At 39.5% G+C, this 19,520-nt stretch overlaps 1 protein-coding gene across 1 annotated transcript in view; it reads right to left on the reverse strand.

Annotated features, from left to right (window-relative positions):
* LOC127552088 (core histone macro-H2A.2) overlaps positions 1-19,520 on the reverse strand; it is a 59,910-nt gene that overhangs the window by 22,947 nt on the left and 17,443 nt on the right. The window contains exon 2 of the mRNA XM_051982547.1: positions 11,107-11,340. Coding sequence (XP_051838507.1) covers positions 11,107-11,278 — 172 coding nt within the window. The 5' untranslated portion in view covers positions 11,279-11,340. The remainder of the gene's footprint in view (positions 1-11,106; positions 11,341-19,520) is intronic.

A 19,520-nucleotide genomic window follows, 5' to 3' on the forward strand; every position in this document is an offset into this window, starting at 1 on the left:
CCCCTTTTCTACATGAGAATCTAATTTCCTTGAGGAATTCTCCCCATTGTTCTCCCTTTCTTATGTTCATATTTCCTGCTCTTAGCACAGGGCCTGGTCTTAGGAAGGGCTACTGATGGGCTATAATATAACAGGATCTCGAGCATCCTGGGCCATCCTCTGGATGCCCTCCAGCTCATCAATACCGTCCTGTTAGGGGCTGATTGTGCAGTTCCCCTGGAAAGACATGAGACCCGGAACAACCTGAGGGTCATATATTTTCTCTGGGTCTCATGTCCTTCCAGGGGAACTGCACAGTCAGCCCCTAACACCGTCGCTAAAATCTGAAGGCCAGAAATGAGCACTGCTCTGGTCGGGCAGCGTAGCTGGCTGCAGGACTGCCAGTTCTCTCCTGTGAGGGTCCAAGCCTCTAAGGATCCAGTAGCGCCTTCGATTGCCGTGTCACCCTGACATGGCCCAATTTTAAGCAGAGAAATCATCCCGTGACTTCTTAAGTCATGCTTCTGCCTGACTCTGTGTACGTATTTGTAAAATGGAGAAGAGTATATGTAAGGACCAAATGGCTTAACATATAAACTACTTTGCATATGTTAAAATGCTATATAAGTAGACAGCTGGATGGTTCAGTGAACGATGTACTGGGTCTGTATTTAGGAGGACCTGAGTTCAAATCTGGCTTCGGATACTCACCAGCTGGGTGACTCTGATCAAGTCAGAGGTTATCTGTCTTTGCCTCAGTTCCTCACCTATAAAATAAACTGGAGAAGACAATGTCAAACTACCCCAAGATTTCTGCCAGGAAAACCCCAAAGGGGTCACAAAGAGTCAGACACAGACCACTCATTAATATTGTTGTGATTATTAATAATGATGATGATCTTGGATGTTGATTTTTCTTTAAAATGAAAGCAATCACTCCTGTTTGTCTCTTCCTAAGGGTTCACTAACTACTTCTTTCTACCATCCCAGAGAAATTTTCCACACAGCATGTGGGTCATAGGATAATTAAATATCTCCCCCCTATTTAAACTCCTGGGGCCTTCCACTATGCTGACAGGATCATACATTTGGAGCAAAATGCTCAGCACAGTGCTTGGCACATAGTAGGTACTTCATAAATATTTATTTTTTTGTTTTTTTTTTTTCATAATTATAACTTTTTATTGACAAAACCCATGCCTGGGTAATTTTTTACAACATTATCCCTTGCACTCACTTCTGTTCCGATCTTAAATATTTATTGACCAACTGATGGAAGGGTCTTTAGAGACTAAGCTAGTCTGACTCCTTCATTTTGTAATGAGGAAATAGGTCCAGAAGGGTCCATCTTGCCCAAGGTCATCCAGGCTGTAAGTATCTGAGCCAGAATTTGAACTTAGGGATGGAGATCATGTTTTATCTCGAGTCCTCTGGAATTGTGGTTGGTTATTTCAATGACCAGATTTCCTAATTCTTTTAAAGCTGCTCATCATACAAAATTGCTGTTACTGTAACTATTGTTCTGCTGCTTTTTTTTTTTGCTCACTTTACTTTGTGCATCAGTTCCCAGGTTTCTCTGAAATGGAGCCCTTGGGTCATTTCTTACAGCACAGTGGCATTCCGTGGTATCCCTAGAGAAGTCATGGACTTAAAGTACAGATTGAGACTAATCCTATCCATGCACACATCCACACATAAGTGCTTTATGTGTGCACACAAGACCAGTGAAGGATGTTGTTTCCCTTCACTCTTCCTGTTTCTGTAGCAGGGATTTTGTTTTTCAAGATTTCTTAATTAGGAGGTGGAATGGATGGGAGACAATACAGATATGGAAGTGAAATAAGACTGAATATTAAGAAAAGAGAATGGAGAAAAGCTAGGAAGAGCCTGGAGGCAGGGAAGTCACTTAGGAAGCTCTTACATAGTATAAACAAACATTAAGGACCAGGCCTGGGTGAAGGGGCAGGTCAATGCTCCAAGAGCCTCCACAGCTGTAAATCATAAACTTGAAGGCGTTGCAAAGCAGCCTTTACTGACACAGATGTTCCTTGTGGATTGGGAATGAAATAAATGGGAGGCAAGAGGGAAGAGGAGAGAGGTCAGAGAATGCAACTGCCTCTCAGTCTCCTCATGTCAACATCATCCGCTCCCATGAAGAGATCCATTCTACAAGTCTGAGCAGCCAATGGTAGGTCGTTCCCATATCACAACAGACAGATCTAATCATCCTTTCTTCTTCTTTTCTTTCTCTTTTTCATCTCTCTTCTTTTCTTCTCATTATTTCCTCCTACTCAATTTTAAAAAGAATTTTGTTTTGATCCCAAACTATCTCACCTCAGAATCTGAAAAAAATTACTTGGGTCTCAGGAACCAGAAGAAAGGGCTAAGCTGTATATATTTAGCGAAAAGTGTTCTCGCTCCCTTTAATATTGTGAAAGGAATAAAAAGGAATGGTCTCACAAATACTAAAGTAAGTTTGGATTTGTTTTTTAAACTGGGATAGCCATTTCATTGTTTGTAGGGAGCTCCTTAGTGAGCAATTTCCTTCTCAAACTCGGATCAACATCTTTTCTGTAAATAATTCTGTGTCCTGAAAGAAAATTGATATTTTCAAACAAAATCCATATGTGGAAGTGATATCCACAAAAGTTCATACTCTGGTGATAAAAGTGATCTGAGTGTGTCATTCTAAAACTATTAACCAAAAACTCACTATGTCTAAACTTGACTTTAATGGAAATGTTTTGCATAATTTCACATGTTGTTTCTGAATTGTAGGTCCAGATAAGGGAAAGAACCTAGAACTCAAAAATCTTAAAAACAAATGTAAGCAAAATTGTTTTGAATATAAATGGGGAAAATATTCAATAAATAAATAATTTTTAAAAGAAGGTGAAAAAAAGAGTATGTCTATATGGTACTTCAAAGAGGAAATTCATTATACCATCAACAAACTAATATCTTAATCTTAATATCTTTTTCATGTTCATTATGTGAAAAAAAGCGCTTTGGGAGGCCAAGTTATTGGTTTGGGCTTTAATGATTAAAATTAAAAAAAGCAATCAGTTCTTTAATCATTTGTCTAATCCATGATCCTCCTAAAATGACTATCAAAAAAATAGATAATAAAGGAATTATTTTTACAAATAAATTGGTTTGGTAAAACTCAGTTCAAGTTGGGGGAGCACAATTCATGAGAACTACATGTCCCCAAATCCCTGGGGGTGGAGTTATTGGTTGCCAGCCTGATGCCTGAGATGCTTCTGGAAGTCCTGGCCTGGATCCCACCCAGATGGTGGGTTTACAGTTAGAGTTTAAACTGCCGAGGAGGAGAAGAGCATGAGCTTAATGAAGTGCTCTGGATTTGTCTCGAGGAGATTGGTGTGTTGATTTCAAGCTTGTCACAATCAAAGGAGAGAAAGAGAAGGGGATAAGCTAAGTTAGTTTTTGTTCTGGTGGATAGTTGGATTCATCAATTCTCATGTCAGCTGGGGACAGCTTTAGTGCCCTTCGGCTAAGATGCATCTATTCACACGGGACTGGAAAGGCTCAAGGGTAACAATCTCGATTTCATTCAAGTAATTTTCACCTGATAGTTGGGTAGACAGATGTCAGGAGTCATAAATATTGGTGACAGGAGAATCTATAAGAGTAAAATAAGACAAGATGAACAGACTACGGAAAACTGTAGGGAGGGGCTAATCATAGAAAAGATACAAGAATCGAAGGGGATGTACCCCCTCAACACCCTAGACTAACAATCGCTGATACCCACAGGGCTAGGGCAGCCTGCTTTCTGAGAACTGGCTAGAGCTTGCCAGCTTCTCAGATGCTTCTCCTCTTGGGTGGGGCGCCTTCCCCATGGGGCAAACGGTACAGGGTTAAGTACTAAGGCAACAGTAACCCCTTGTAGTTAAGTAATGATAGAGAGACTGAAGGTTTGAAAGTTTACGAGGTTTTCTTCAGATCATGTAACTAGTAAGAGAAGTTAGAAGAAGAGTTAGAGGAGAAGTTAGAAGTCAGTTTCCAAATGCCATTTCTCACTCTGTCTCTCTTTCAGTTCCAACACTTACTCTTTTACCCAAATTTCTACCTTTGCCCTGTGGATTCTCTAGTTGCTATTTCGCACCCTTGTCCCTCTTGCTCGAATGAACAAGATCCTGTGGCCTCAGAGCTCATTTTATATAATGACAGATAGCATTAAGTCACATTTATGTTCTGCATAAGGATTGGCTGAAAGACACTGAAAGGAACGTTGGGTCAAAGAAGAAGAATTCTATTGCTGTCTTCTGGATCCGAAGAGCTAGCGCATATGGAAGAGGTTTTAGATTTTGGGTTTTTTTTGGACCTGGAAATTAGAATTAGTCAGCAAGGCATGGAAGGTACAGAAGGAAATTTAGGCTTGATGCAAGGAAAATTTTCCTGAAGATGAAAACTCTGTAGAGGTGGAAGGGCTGCCTGGGGTTGAGTGGACTCTGGTCATTCACTGGAGGCCTGTCAGAGAGCGAGATGCTTTTGGTTGGGAGTGTGACAGGGATCTGAAGAGCTAGCGCATATGGAAGAGGTTTTAGATTTGTTTCTCTTGGACCTGGGAGTTAGACTTAGGAAGCCGGGCATAGAAGTTAACAGAAGGAAAATTTTCCTAAAGGTGAGAACTTTCTAGAGGCGGAAGAGCTGTCAGGTCCAATGGGCTCCGGGCATTCGCTGGAGGCCTGTCAGCGAGTGAGATGATTTTGGTTGGAAGTGTTACAGAGTTGGGGCTGGAGGTGCTTCCAGCAGAGAGATCTGGGATTTGCTCAACATGACTAGATCAAGTTTAAATTTACTTTTAAAAAGGCTCAAAAACAGTGATGTCATCCCTGTAGGATCAATTTATCAAGTTAGGTGAAAAGTTTACTTTGATTTTGCACAGCAAACATTGATTGGTTCTTTAACAGATCTGCAAATGTCTATTTGAGGTTGAACCAGCCAGCTGCTGCCACATGCAAGGTCAAGCTCACTGTCACTGTCTCTGGTTTAACATAAGTGAAGAACAATTTTCTAACCTCAAGTCAAGTAAGTCTGGGATTCCAGACTCCGGTCCAAGCCCCAGGGGATGGAAGGGGATGGAAGCAAGCAACAGCAGCCCAGGGGAGGGCAGCAGCGAGCAGCTCAGAGAGCTGGAAACCGGCAGAACCGCCCAGCAGAGCTAACAGAACCAGCAAAGAGGGGGTACCCAGTGGGGTGACGTCACCACAAGGGAGCTCCGGTCAGGGGGGAACAGTTTTCAGCTTCCCTGAGATGTGGCCCTTACCAGGGAGATCCATGTTAATAAACCCTCATGTATGTTCCCCCTGGACACATGTTCCTGGTCATGTGTTCTCTGGAGACGGCTTAGGAAGACCTGAGTTCAATCCTGACTTCAGACACTTGGTTATGTGTGACCCTGGGCAAGTCACTTAACGCTGCCTGCCTCAGTTTCCTCATCTGTAAAATGAGCTGAAGAAAGAAATGGCAAAACCCTCCAGCATCTCTGCCAGGAAAACCCCAGATGGCGTCACAAAGAGTTGGACATGACTGAAAAAATGACGGGACATCAAAAAAATAAACATACATATTATATATAAATATAGACATAGATATGTATACACACTTTATATATGAGTGTATGTGCATATATATCTACATATATCACCAACATTTATGGAGTTTAATATCTTTTTAAAAGAACGACCTTTCCCCTTCCATATGGATAACATTACTACATTGCAGCTTCTCGTTACTGGAAATAGTCCGAAGATGCCATATCGGTTACACTATTCTTTCTATTACTGCTTAATGAAATGAGCCCTCACGATACTTTTGGCTCCATTTTGACAATTCTTTCTCTCATCGGTTTGAAGCATAAAGTGATCATGATAGTGATTTAATAGCTGAGAAAGCAGGAAGCCAGAAATAAAGCTTCTCGTTTTCTGGGGCCAAAGCAAAGACACAAGAATAACCCAAGAACCTGGGAGCTGGAAGGTGCCTCCGAGATCACCGAGTCCTGGAACCGAAGGCTCTCGGAGGCGGCCGAGGCTGAAGGCCGCTGGTCCCACCTGTACTTGCACAAGAACCCGCATCTTTTCGTTTTGGAGATGAGGTGGCCAAAGTCCCAAGAAGTGGAACAATTTGTTCCATCTGGACTCGGGCCTTCTCACACCCAACATTCTCCTCCCCTGAATTCCTGTCGCGGACAGCCTTTCCACATGCTTAGGTAGCGCCACCTTCCCCCTTCAGGGAGCTCAGACGGTTGACCAGGCCACACACTCCCTGAATTGTCCGATGAAATGGTCTCTATTTCTGTTTGGGGAAACAGACTCTACAGTTTTTTTTTTTAGCATCAACCATTCTTCTGGTGCCGGGCTCCCCAGAAGGCAGAGGCGAGGGGCAGGGAAACCGGAGCGCTTATGAAAGCATAAATTTGAAAGGCAAAAACCAGTGGAAATCTACTGAAAACTTCTTGACTCATTTCCAGGAAGCTCCACGGGGGACTGAGTCTAGTCAAGGAAGAATTGAAAAGATGTGTGTACTTTGGAGTTCAAAAGAAAATAACGCTCCCATTTTCCCTGAATCTTTTCCCTTATGTACTATTCGGTTTGTTTCAAATCGATACACACAGACGAAGCGCTTATTATGTACATACAACTTCTTTGGAGACCCGGGCAGGGACCGCTCATAACAATTAGGCCTCTCTCTCCTTTTTTTATGTTATGAGATTCGTGTGAGAGTTCGGGCAGGTCCAAAATTCTGGAAAGCTCTCACAATGGGCTGGTGCTAGGGGATATGTCGTATCACAAAAATCTAATAAAGATGCCCCGGCTTTCTCTGGGGTGAGGGGCAGTTGGAGGGCCTGGGCTGAGGCATCTGAGGGGGAGGTTGCTGTCTGGCTCACAGGCGGGGGACATAGCTGGCTGAGAGGGAGAGGGCTCATCTCGAACACCATAAAAGGGCAGCGCTCCTTTGTCTGCCATCCTTTCCGGACACTTTCTGCCTTTCTCAGATTTCACCGAGCCCTCGCCTCCCTGGGCCCTCGGCCCTGCTCTCTGCCGCTGTGGCTTCTGGTTGCCCGGGTGAATTCCTTTCGTTTTGAACTTGACACTTCTTGCTTCTCTCGTCTTCTCCTCCCTCGGTGTGTCCCTCCTTGCCTTTACTGATGAATTCCTTATAATTTGCATCAGTCGTCAGCCCTGACTCCTTCCTCCTCCCTTCTCACCAGGGAGGGCAGGAGAAAGACATCTAATAGTTTAGAATAAATGCTTTCAGAGAGATGCTGGGTAGACCCTGGACTCGTCTTGTCATCACAAGAAATTTAAAGAATTTGCTGAAGGGGCAGCTAGATAGTGCAGTGGCGCAGCCTTGAAGTCAGGAGGACCCGAGTTCAAATCTAACCTCAGACACGTAACACTTCCTGGCTGCGTGACCCTGGGTAAGTCACCTAACCCCAACTGCCTGGGCCAAAAAAGTGTGCCAAGCCCTATTCTAAACCCTGTCATCCCAAGACTAAGTCAAATTGTCTTCAAAGACAACCCGGCAGTGTTCCAGAGTGTACTTATCATCCCACCCCCATTTTCTTAGCTATTTATTAACCCTCCAATCTCCCTTTATAAAAGAAAACAGCCTGCGGTCCACAACTGAGCTCAACACAAATGCATGGCTGGAGGTGCCCGTTACTGTAAATGAAGTATAATCAGCTAATCAGTGAGTGTAAATGACCGGGTAGTGATTGACAAGAGAGAAGAAATTAGGAAAGTAGGAGGGCATTCCAGAAACAAGGAGAGAGATCGCCTGAACTGGAAAAAGGATTTCTAAAGAAGAGAATGGAAACAACCCTCAGGCCGCAAAAGTTTTCTAGGACTGTTCTTCTTCCTCCTCTTCCTTCTCCTCCTCCTCTCCACCACCACCACTGCTGCTTCTGCTTCTATTATTCCTACAGCAGCAGCAACAGTAGGTACGTTGCCATCATCATCAACCTAATAGAACCCTAGGTCATATTCATTATTAAACAGGGTAACTCCCAGTAAAGGAGTTTGGTCCAATAGCCACATTTAAAAAATTTAACAGAGGAAACAATATATTGCCCAGATTATGCTATGGAACTAGACAGGCATCCACTGAGTTCATTCATATATAAAGTGTTTTTTTTTTATCCATCTCTATCTTGAATAGATGTGGTAAAAGGACAGTGAACTTGACTAAGAGTTAAAAAGAGGAAGAGATTGATCTGGACATTAGGGAAACGCCATAGGTCTTTCAATGGGTTACCTGCTGGTGTAAAAGTCCATCTCTTTATCATCCATCTTTCCCCAGAAATGAATTCTGCCATTAAAATTTCAGTTGACCCAAAAGACAATGAAAGGGCTGGTTGTAACATGTTGCCAATTATGACATACACAAAAAAGATGTAATAACTCTCATTAAGGATCCATTGTTGGCGAAGTTGTGAACTGATCCAAACATTCTGGAGAGCAATTTGGAACTAGCCCAAAGGGCTATAAAGTTGTGTACAGCATTTGAGCCAGCAGTGTCTCTACTGGGCCTGTATCTCAAAGAGATCATAAAAGAGGGGAAAGGACTCACATGTGCAAAAATGTTTGTGGCAGCCCTTTTTGTAGTGGCAAGAAACTGGAAACCGAATGGATGCCCATCAATTGGACAATGGCTGATAAGTTATGGTATAGGGATGGAATGGAATATAATGTTGTATAAGAAACAATCAGCAGGATGATTTCAGAAAAGTCTGGAAAAATTTGCATAAACTGATTCTGAGTGAGTAGAATCAGGAGAACACTGTACAGAGTAACAGCAAAATTATGTGTTGATCATCTGTGATGGACGCAGCTCTTTTCAACAATGAGGTGATTCAAGGCAATTCCAATAGACTTGTGATGGAGAGAGCCATCTGCATCTGGAGAGAGAACTATGGAGACTGAATGTGATAAAAGCATAGTATTTTCACTTTTTTTGATTGTTGTTATTGTTTGCTTGGTTTTTTTTTCTTTCTCATGTTTTTTCCCCTTTTGATCTGATTTTTTTTTTCATCCAGCATGAGAAATGTGGAAATATTCTTAGAGGAACTGTACATGTTTAAACTATATTGGATTGCTTGCTCTCTAGGAGAGGGAAGGAGAAAAATATGGAACAAGAAGTTTTGCAAGGGTGAATATGAAAAACTATTTTTATATGTATTTTGAAAAATAAAAATTATAATTATTATTAAAAAGTAAACTTAACTGAAAAACAAAAACAAAAAAAAGGATCTACGTATGAACAACAGAGGAGGTTAGCCCACTAGGGTTTAAGAATGAAAGGTAACAGGAAAATTCAAGTGCTATAAAGAACCAGAGAAAGGTCTCCGAAACACAGGGAAGATACTCTATGGAGGAAGTTTCAAAGAAGTACATTTAAGTATGATGTAAGGAAAAATTTCTTAATAATAAGAATAATTCTCAATTGAAATTAGGTCATCCTGGCAGCTCTTAGGCTCCTATTATCAGAGGTCTTCAAGCAAAGACTGAAGACCAACTTTCTAGGTCTGTTATGTAGCTGAGGTCTCTTCTGGAGATGGGATTAAGTTGAATGGCCAGTGTGGTTCCCTCCAAATCAGAGATTCTGTGATTTAGGGAATTATATGAAGATAATGGAGAAGAATCAGCCAGCACAGAAAAGTGTGCCTGTAAAAGTCCATTTGCCCTTGGGATGATAGCTGTACCAACAAGATCATATTTCCATTCGACACAGGATTTCAGTACTTTCTGTGATTATAATGAAGAGATTTGCTTTTAAAATAGGTTTCAGCATAAAGGAGCTGTGAGCTTAGTTTACTGAGATATAACTCTTGCTTGTAGTATGCAAGAACCCTTCAAAATGCCAAAGAGACATCCCCTTAATGACTCAAAATCCACGGCTATTAAGACCCTTCAAAGAGCCGGGGATCAGAAATAACCATCATCACTTTGCTAAGGCCATTTATCATTAATCTTAATTCACACCATCATGATCATTATTCCAATCCCAGCAAAGAGACTATCTATTCTTAGAAGAAAAAAAGAATGGAAGAAACAAACCCAAGAAATGTCTAGATTATGGTACATTGTCTCTTTTTGAATTGAGTAAGTGTCTCCAAAATACCCATAATTTTGGGGAAAGAAGGCAGTCGGTTTCCTTGCTTGGATAACAAAAAGGAAAGCAATCAAAAATCAACAAGAATATCTCTCAAATACCAAAATTATATTTATGGCAAGATCTTTCAGTTTTGTGGGAAAATATTTCTTTAAAGGAGAAAGAGAAAACCAACCATCTATTTACTTATTGTGACACAGGCTAATAATAAACTAGATGAAATAAAGTACATTTATGACTAAAATAAACATATCCTTTCCTTTATAAGATTCATATTTTTTGAGCATAAACTGAATTTTCATAAATTGGCTTACATTATAAGCACTGCGGAAGCTTGCTGTTTAAAGGAATACAGTCATAAAAACTTTAATAAAATGACTAATATAGCCTCAGTTTCTATTTTGTGAAAAATCACATTTTTACCTATACACAACTCCATCTATCATGACTGATTGCTTCCATACTGGGGAAACAACATTACTTTGATGTAAATTTGTTTTTAATGTACAATTTTAATTTGAAAAGCCCCGTGTTCGAAATCTAATGTGTCAGATAATTAGTGTCATAATGTAACAGGTTCTTGTTTGTTTAGTTTTACAATAGTTGGGCTTGTTGATAATGTATTCATACCAATTTTAAAATTAGGGTAATATCATGCAGGGCACCCTTGTGTGCTATTTGTCGGGTGGGAGAGGGTGACACACCTGTAACAGTTTAGATATTTTTGTAGATCTTGTGCCCTCTATTTTAATTCTGTGATTTCTCTGCCTTTTTATTCCCCCTTAAGCCCTGTCACTTCATTATAGAGTACGTCCTTTGGCTAAGAGACGAGCTCAAATTCTCTAATCCATTAACAGGAGATTTAAAATAATCAAAAGATAATTTAAACGATCCCTCCATAAATCGTGTCAGATAAAAGAGTGAGAGAAGACTTCTAAATTCAGTCCAGGAAGCATATTTTCATTTCTTGACATTTAAAAATTTTACCTGCAAGGTATTCTATGACAGCTGCCATGTAGACGGGAGCGCCCACACTTATTCGGTATTTGAATGTTCCTTTCTTTAGGTATCTCATCATTCTCCCCACTGGGAAAATGACACCTGCCCTGGCTGAGCGAGACAGTTTGGACATTTTCTTCTTCCCACTTCTGCCTGACATCTTGCTGCCGTTTTCCTCTCAGTTTGCTTACTTGAGAATCCTCGGTCGCACTGACCACAACACTGTAGAGGGAAAGAAAAATGGGATTGAGGACACATTCAGGGCACAAAATAGTTCAGAAGCAGGGGTTCTTAACCTTTTTTGGGAGGAAGGTCACAGACCTCTCTAGCAGACTGATAAAGCCTACTCTTCTAGTAATGATTCATATAAATGCATAAAATAAATTTAAAAAACTAAAGAAAATTACAAAGGAAACTAATTATATTAAAATTCAGTTGTCAAAAAATATTTTTAAAAGTCCACAAGTTTAGGGATCTCAGATTAAGAACCCTTGTAGTCCAAAGCAGAGGTGTCTCTTCACATGCATCCTCCAGAACACAGCCGAACCAGATTAAAATGAAATTGGGAATATTTAATAAGATAAATAAAACCGATAAATGTGTGGTTTTGTAAGGCAACATGCAGCCCACAGGGCAGCCCATATGTCTAGCCTGATTCTAATTAAATTGGATACCACGGGTCCAAGGCAATTCTGTGGCTTCTGTACAAAACCTGACCGAATTCCAAGGTAGCCGAACAGCTGACTTGACAACAAAATGGAGTCTGCCAGCTGCGGAAGCAGGGCATGGAGGAACAGGCCAGCCAGGAGGCTTAGCCTGATGAGAGAGCTTTAGCTCACAGCCTGCTGCTCTACCCCAGCATCCACATGGGCTAAATCAATGGTGGAAAGAATGAGAAACGTGGAATGACAAGAGCGGCTTCTGGACAATCATTTCTGCTCTTTTCTATGAGATGCGTTTGGCTTTTAAAATAAATAACACCTAGTTCATGTGACCGTGACTTTTTAAATGACTGGATTGGAGAAACATGGCTCTTGGAGCCATTTCTTGGCACATTTCTTGGATGAAAACCACTCTCCAGCCTCTATTGGAATATTACTTATTAAGAGAGCCGGCGATCGAAGGGGAGCAGTTTCACCGTATACCTTAATGCATCTTAACCAAACATTACGGTGTAACGGCAGCCACTGCCGTCATTTAACAGCCTGCGAGCATCTGCGCCTGAGCACCTGCAGCTGCCAACGTGCTTGCAAAGGAAAGATGACCTGGGAGGAAACATCACCATTTCATTGCTGCTGAGAGATTTCCAGCACAATGCTGCAAAAGTCAAGTATGTAAACACTATTATTTATGGAAGTCAAGCGTCTTTAAAAGAAAAACAAATCATATGCTCATGGGCAAAGTCTTAGCAGGAACTGAAGTGTACACAGTGAATTTAACCTCCCAGATAGGCTTCGAACACGTTAGATTCGGTACTGGGATGATGAATGGAACCTTGCTTAGGACTCATAAATCCAAGTATTAAGTATATTCTAGCAGGAGTGTGAAAAAAAACCCAGAAATTTTCTTTAGAAACATGTTAATGACTCAAAGATATTGCTTTTAGGGATGGAGCATTTCAAACAACCGTTCACAAACAATGATAGACATTGATGAAACACTTCAGGTTTGCAAAATACTTTGCATCATCTCATCTGAGCTTCCCAACAAGGCCAAGAAGTAAAGCATTTTAGGAGAATGTAGCGTGGTACAGAAAGAGCACTGGATCTGGAACCAGATGACCTCTGTTCAAATCCTAACTTCAGGACTTGGTATCTTTGTGCTCCCAGGCAACTCACTCAGCTTCTCTGTATCCTAATTTCTTCATCCCTAACAGATGGAGAATAATCCTTGAAAATTTAGATTCATATGCCCTAATCCAGCAGTGGCTCTTCTGGGCCTGTATCCCAAAGAGATCCTAAAAAAGGGAAAAGAGCCCACATGTGCAAAAATGTTTATGGCAGCCCTTTTGTGGTGGCAAAGGACTAGAAACTGAGTGGATGCCCATCAGTTAGAGAATGGCTATATGAATGTTATGGAATATTATTGATCTATAAGAAAACATCAGCAGGATAATTTGAGAGAGGCCTGGAGAGACTTACATGAGCTGATGCTGAGTGAAATGAGCAGAACCAGGAGGTCATTGTACACAACAACAACAAAAATTATACAATAATCAGTTCTGATGGACTTGATTCTTCAACAATGAGGTGATTTGGGCCAATTCCAATGGACTTGTGATAGAGAGAGCCATCTGCATCCAGAAAGAAGAGTCTGGGGACTGAATATAGATTACAGCATAGTATTTTCATTTTTTTGTTGTCATTTGCTTGCTTTTTGTTTTTTTCTCATTTTTTTCTTTTTGGTCCGATCTTTCTTGTTTAGCATGATAATCGTGGAAATATATATAGAAGAACTGTACATGTTTAACATATATTGGATTATTGCTGTCTAGAAGAGGGAGTAAGGGGGAGGGAGAAAAAAATTTGAAACGCAAAGTTTTGCAAGGGTGAATGCTGAAAATTATCTCTGTTTATGTTTTTAAAAACAAAATGCCTTTTAAAAAAAGGAAATCTAGGATCACCTTTATATATGACGAAGCATTGGTGGCTAATGAGGCTTTCCAACCATTTAAAACTTTAAAGGAGCATGGTGACATGAGCTATTATGATTTTGCATGTATTGTTAAAACATGATAGCTTGAAGCATCAGAATGACTCTTCACTACTTTCTTATTCTATATGGCATTTTGCTATCCAAAGCTGTGGATCTGTGTTCTTCCATGTGGCAAGTAGCATATACCATCTCTAGTCTCATAAAGAGGGGAAGGGCCTGGGCAGTGTTCCTTCCTCTACCTTGCTACTCCCCACAAAATGTGGACTCAATTAGGTGAGTTTGTAGCTGAATCCTTGACTGCTCTGCTCACTCCACAATTCCTTCTTGGGAGGTGGATAGATAGGTTGTTTAAGATGTTTGTGCAAAATCCAGGAGTTTGGAATTGAGGGACAGTGCAAAGCAGAGGTGAAATGGAAAATGTTTACTTAGCAATTTTATACTCTGTTGATATAGTTTAAATATCAGTCTCATGGCAGACTTAGATACTAAGTTGCTAAGTCCGGTTTTTAAGTTGTTCTATCAATATGCAGTAGGAATTTTATGTTTTGTATTCCTTTTGTATGAAAGAACAAATTACGGGTATTATTCCTGATTTATATGGTCCATTGAGTACCTTTTTGGTATTTTGGAGGGAATACTAGACTGATAAACCATAACCTAAACTATGAATAAATCATCCTAAGATGTCACAGGGATAGGGAACATAAGCTGACAAATGTTAAAAAAAAAAAAAAAGTTGTTTTAATTAGAGGCAGGCTCCCCAGGGCTGACTGGACTAAACCGAACACCTGGGTACAAAACACGGAGGGCAATGTCCCAGTCCCTGCTAATCTGTGTCTTGAGGTTTTTTAAACGCATATTTGACAATACTGCGCTATTTCAATGAGTCCATGAGCTCACTTATGTAAATTCTCTTTTCACCAGATAGACTATAATTCAACCACAGCTTCTCATTCCAAGTGTCCCTTATCCGTAATTTTCTATGTATCCTCCCTAAAGAGTCCAACTAATGTCCTGGAAGCCTTTCTTTAAGTCTCTTAATACTATCTGTGTAGTAGTGTAGTAGTAAAGTAGTTCTCTTACTCTCACCAGGTGACTGGCTCACCTCTTCTGCAATCATATACCCTTTGTAGGACATCTCCTATGCCTCATATGTATTCAAGTCATTGTTGGTAATATTATTTTATTTTCTAATTTTCAGTTCCGAATTTTCTTCCTTTACCACCCCCTCATCACTCATATAGAAGCCAAGAAACATGATGTTCATTACATATATGAAGTCATGCAAAACATATTTCCACATTAGCCATGCTGTGGGGGAAAAAGCAAGAAATATCAAGTGGGAAAAAAATGCTTCATCTGCACTCTGAGTCCATCAGTTCTCTTTCAGGAGGAAGATGGCATTTTTTCATCATGGGTCTTTTGGAATTGTGGATCACTGTATTGATCAGTGTAGCTAAAACTTATGCAGCTGATTTTCATTAGGTAACATACTTATAGGCAGACCTTATGTCTTCCTATTGCCTATTGGGCCACTCATAATTTTGATTCTTTGTTGATGATGATGGTATTCTCTGACTCACGGCCTTTCTATTATTGAAAGAATCATGGTGTTTAAAAAGGTGATTTTTGTTTAAGGGTTTTAGTGGCAAGGAATTTTTAAATGCTGCATGACAACCCAAATACAGCCCACTTTCCTCTTCCAATTCAATTCTGCCTCCAATTCATCGTCTGCCTACACTCTCTTTCCAATATATATGCAGTTATGGGTTAACTCAATGATTAATCAATTCAAGATATATGCATTGATGGATTAATTCAGTGGGCTGTCCTTTCTACTATAGATTACAGTCTGGACAGTGAGCATTCTTCATCCACTTGGTTTTCCCTTATGGACTATTAGGACAAAACCTAAAGACAAGATCTCATTGAAGAAGACCCAATATTCCAGATCTTGATGAAATCGGCACAACATCATTCACTAACATGAGGATTTGCAGGATCTCTCCATCTTTAGGCAATCCTTTTTTCATCTGAATTCAATAGTACATCCTCCACAACAGTGGCAAACAGTACAGGCAAGTGTATATCGCTGTTTTATGCTGTGTTCAATAAACAAAGGTCAGCAACCAGAGTCCACTCTGATGCTTCATCAGAGGATCTGACTTCTCAGAAACCATGGCACCAAAGTCCAAGCCCAGACAAGTGCTGTTCTGTTGGAAAGCTTTGAGTCCAGTCTCTGGAAAAGACTGTGTCTGCTTCAGGCAGCAGCTCTAAAGGGCCGTCCCCAATATTTGTCAAAGTCAAAGAAAGAAAGATCCCATAACCTTATTTGGCAATAAGTCAAGACAAGATAAGAAAACAGAATGCTACTACCTTAGAAACTCTTAATATACACAGTGTGTTCTCTTCTCTCCCTTCACATCTCTAACTTGGAGCTGAAACTTGAAGGAAACTAAAAGTCAGAGAGATACTTCTATAAGAAGTTTTCCAATCTCCCTTAATTCTGGTCCATTCCTTGTGTAATTTATCCTATTATGCATCTTGTTTGCAAGTTGTCTTTGCCCATTAGATTGTGAGCTCCATCAGGTCAAAGTTATTTCCCCTCTTTCTCTGTATTTTTAATATTTTGCAAAATGTTTGGCATTATTAGTGTCTAATAAATACATATTAGTTTAATTTTTGTTCTGTGAGTCTCACTTTTTGTCATGCTAACTTTATAGAATGGAGAAATATACTATGTGTAAAAACTGATCATCAAATATTTATTTAATATCAATTATTTGTGAAGTATTAGGTTAGACCTTTGGATATTTATTATGTTTCTTTCAAGGAAAATGGAATAATGTCCATTATTTAACACACATAAAATTAAAATGAATTAAATATGAAAGAAATTATTATAAAGGTTGGTAAACTTTAAACCTATTTATATGCAAGACCTTTTTCTGCTGCCAACTTTCTGTAACTAACTTCATCATGAATTAGCAATGAATAAGCTTTGTTGAAGAAACACATCATCACGTAAAATATAGAAAGCACTTATTGTGCAGAATAGCACATAGACACAATACATATACACACACACACAGATATAAGACCCCAAACTTTGTGTTTAAGGATCTAATACATCCATGGAAATATGAGAAAACCACCACATAGTGATGATAAGTGTTCTGCTTTCTTCTCAGTGGAGATGTGTTTACAATGGAGATGGCAGCCAATGGGAAGACAAGAGATCTGAGACTGGTATTGGCTCTACCATCAACTATGTAAACCTGGGCTACTTAAATTTTCTGTGTCTCAGTTTCTAAGTCTAGAGGATCTCTAAGCCCCTTCCAGCTTTAAAATACTATGATTCCTTGGAATTTATTTAAATATTAGATGCTAGAAGGCTTACCCTCTTTTAAAAGAAACCAGTTTCTAAAGATCTGGATTTGAATCACATCATCAACAGTGAATGAAATATCCTAATTTTTGTTACTAGTTGGAAGAGGGAGTTACAATGAGAAAGGAAGGTTGCCAAGGAAATCGTTCCTTGATTGGTGAAAGACCCACGGGGATGTTCGTGTACGACATAAAGCACATAGATAATGATCCCAATGGCCCTTCCATCTGAAAGAAAGCTTCACTGAACACAAAATGATTCTCTCTCATGCAAAGAGAATAACCAATAGTTACACAGTGACAGGAGTAAGGGATAAAGCCAACCTTTGAGATTCCTTGGGGTAGTAGAGATTCTTTGCTAGTTCAATTAAGACCAAAGTCACAAGCACTGTATTTTCATCTTACTTGGACTTGGGTGAGTCTGATACTTTAAAGCATTCTAAGTGACAGAAGAGAGTCAAGATTTATCTTAAAGTGTCAAAAGGACTGGGGCAACCAGGCGGTGCTGCATTGGATAGAGTGCCAGGTCTGAAATCAGGAAGACTCATCTTCTTGAGTTCAAATCCAGCCTCAGATACTTATTAGCTGTGTGATCCTAGGCAAGTTACTTAATTCCGTTTACCTCAGTTTCCTCTCCAGTAAAATGAAGGGGAGAAGGAAATGGCAAACCATTCCAGTATCTTTGCCAAGAAAACCCCAAATGGGATCAAGAAAAATCAGACCTACTGAAATTGAACAGTAATGAATAACAGCTGAAGAGTATAAGGACTAGCAAATCATTTATATCTAGCATATAAATGCTTGTTTAAATCTTGTTTTAAATTAAACCCTTCTTTAAACATTCATACAAAGGTTAATGATTAATGATTATGCTTATTGTGCTATTTTAACATTTACATTTTTATAGAAAAGGCATAGTGGAATTTAGCATATAATGAATATTCTGATTCAGTTATGTGCATTTGAAAAATATTATTAATCCATCAACTGTATTCTGAATGCAACTGTATTCAGGTACTACAGGACCCCAGGCCACTTTTCCAAAGTCTCAGAAGACACTTACATGGCAGGTCTAGCAAACCTCAATCTATACTGTGATCAAAGCAATCAAAAAATTATAGAATAGAAACAAATGCAAAGAAATCTAGATATGTGGAAGCAGAAATCCAAACCATACCCTTTTAAGGGATATCTGACATCCTATGCTGTAACAAAGCTTTATTATATTGAGTGATGCATAATTTGTGAAAAACTGATCAGCTGGTTTGGAAACATTTTCACTCTACAGAGATGTTCAATGTAATAAAATCAGATCTCTGTATAAATATTGTGAGAGATAACAGCTGTCATTAGTCAGAAAGGTCTGGATTCAAGACCTGCCTCTGAGATATATGGGCTGTGAGTCCCTGGACAAGTAACTTTTATCTAATCAACCAACACTTATGGAGAACCTGTCAGCAGGAGATCATCATAATTGCTGCTGAATCTATTAAACAAGTTTGAGACAAAGTCTTGGGTTCAAGGAGTTTTTGATAAAGAGCACAAAAAGTTATTAGACACAGTGATAGGATGAAATAAGCTTTGGACATGAAGGCAGAAGCTCTGGGTTTGTGTCTTGGTTTAATTTATTTAAATGTATATGAAAATTTGTATTTATTTAAGTCGGCCAATCAGTCAATCGCTTCGCCAAGCTCCATTTTCTGATCCATAAATGAGGATGTTGGACTTCAATGAGCTCTTTGTATGAGATGTTTGGACTTAACCAACAACAGAAACATAGTATAATATTTCAGTCATCCTATGTCATAGTGGAAAAATCTAGTCAGAGAAAAGTTTTTTTTTTATTTTACATTTTAACAAATACAATTTTATGTAAATTGATGGCTTAACCAAGGACTGGCCATAGCTGATAGGAGAATCGATAAGAATCATTCAGACCATCCCAAATGGGCAATATTGGGTCACAGTGTCCAGTCAATGCTATCTGTGCCACTTAGGGGATAGGGGTGGTAGTAATGACACAAATCAATGCAGTTCTTAATAATGAAGATGAACAATTCAGAAGAAAAGTAAATTTTCTTAGCAAGATTTATGAGGATAACAGAGATCCACATTGGCATTTGCGTAGTTAGTATGACTCTGAAAGAATAAATTAATTAAATCAGTCTCTTTGATAGGCAAAGAGACACGGAAAATGGCATAAAGTAAAGATTTTGAATAACTGTGCTTATATTTGAGAGACAGACCTATTGCTTTTAAGGATAGCAAGATATCTGGCTGTTTGCACACTTATTTTCTTTTCAATGTAAATAAATCAATTTATTTTTGAAATATGAAAAACGGATACATAACTGAATGCT

The sequence above is a fragment of the Antechinus flavipes genome, chromosome 2 (assembly GCF_016432865.1).
Source record: "Antechinus flavipes isolate AdamAnt ecotype Samford, QLD, Australia chromosome 2, AdamAnt_v2, whole genome shotgun sequence".
Taxonomy (NCBI): Eukaryota; Metazoa; Chordata; class Mammalia; order Dasyuromorphia; family Dasyuridae; genus Antechinus; species Antechinus flavipes.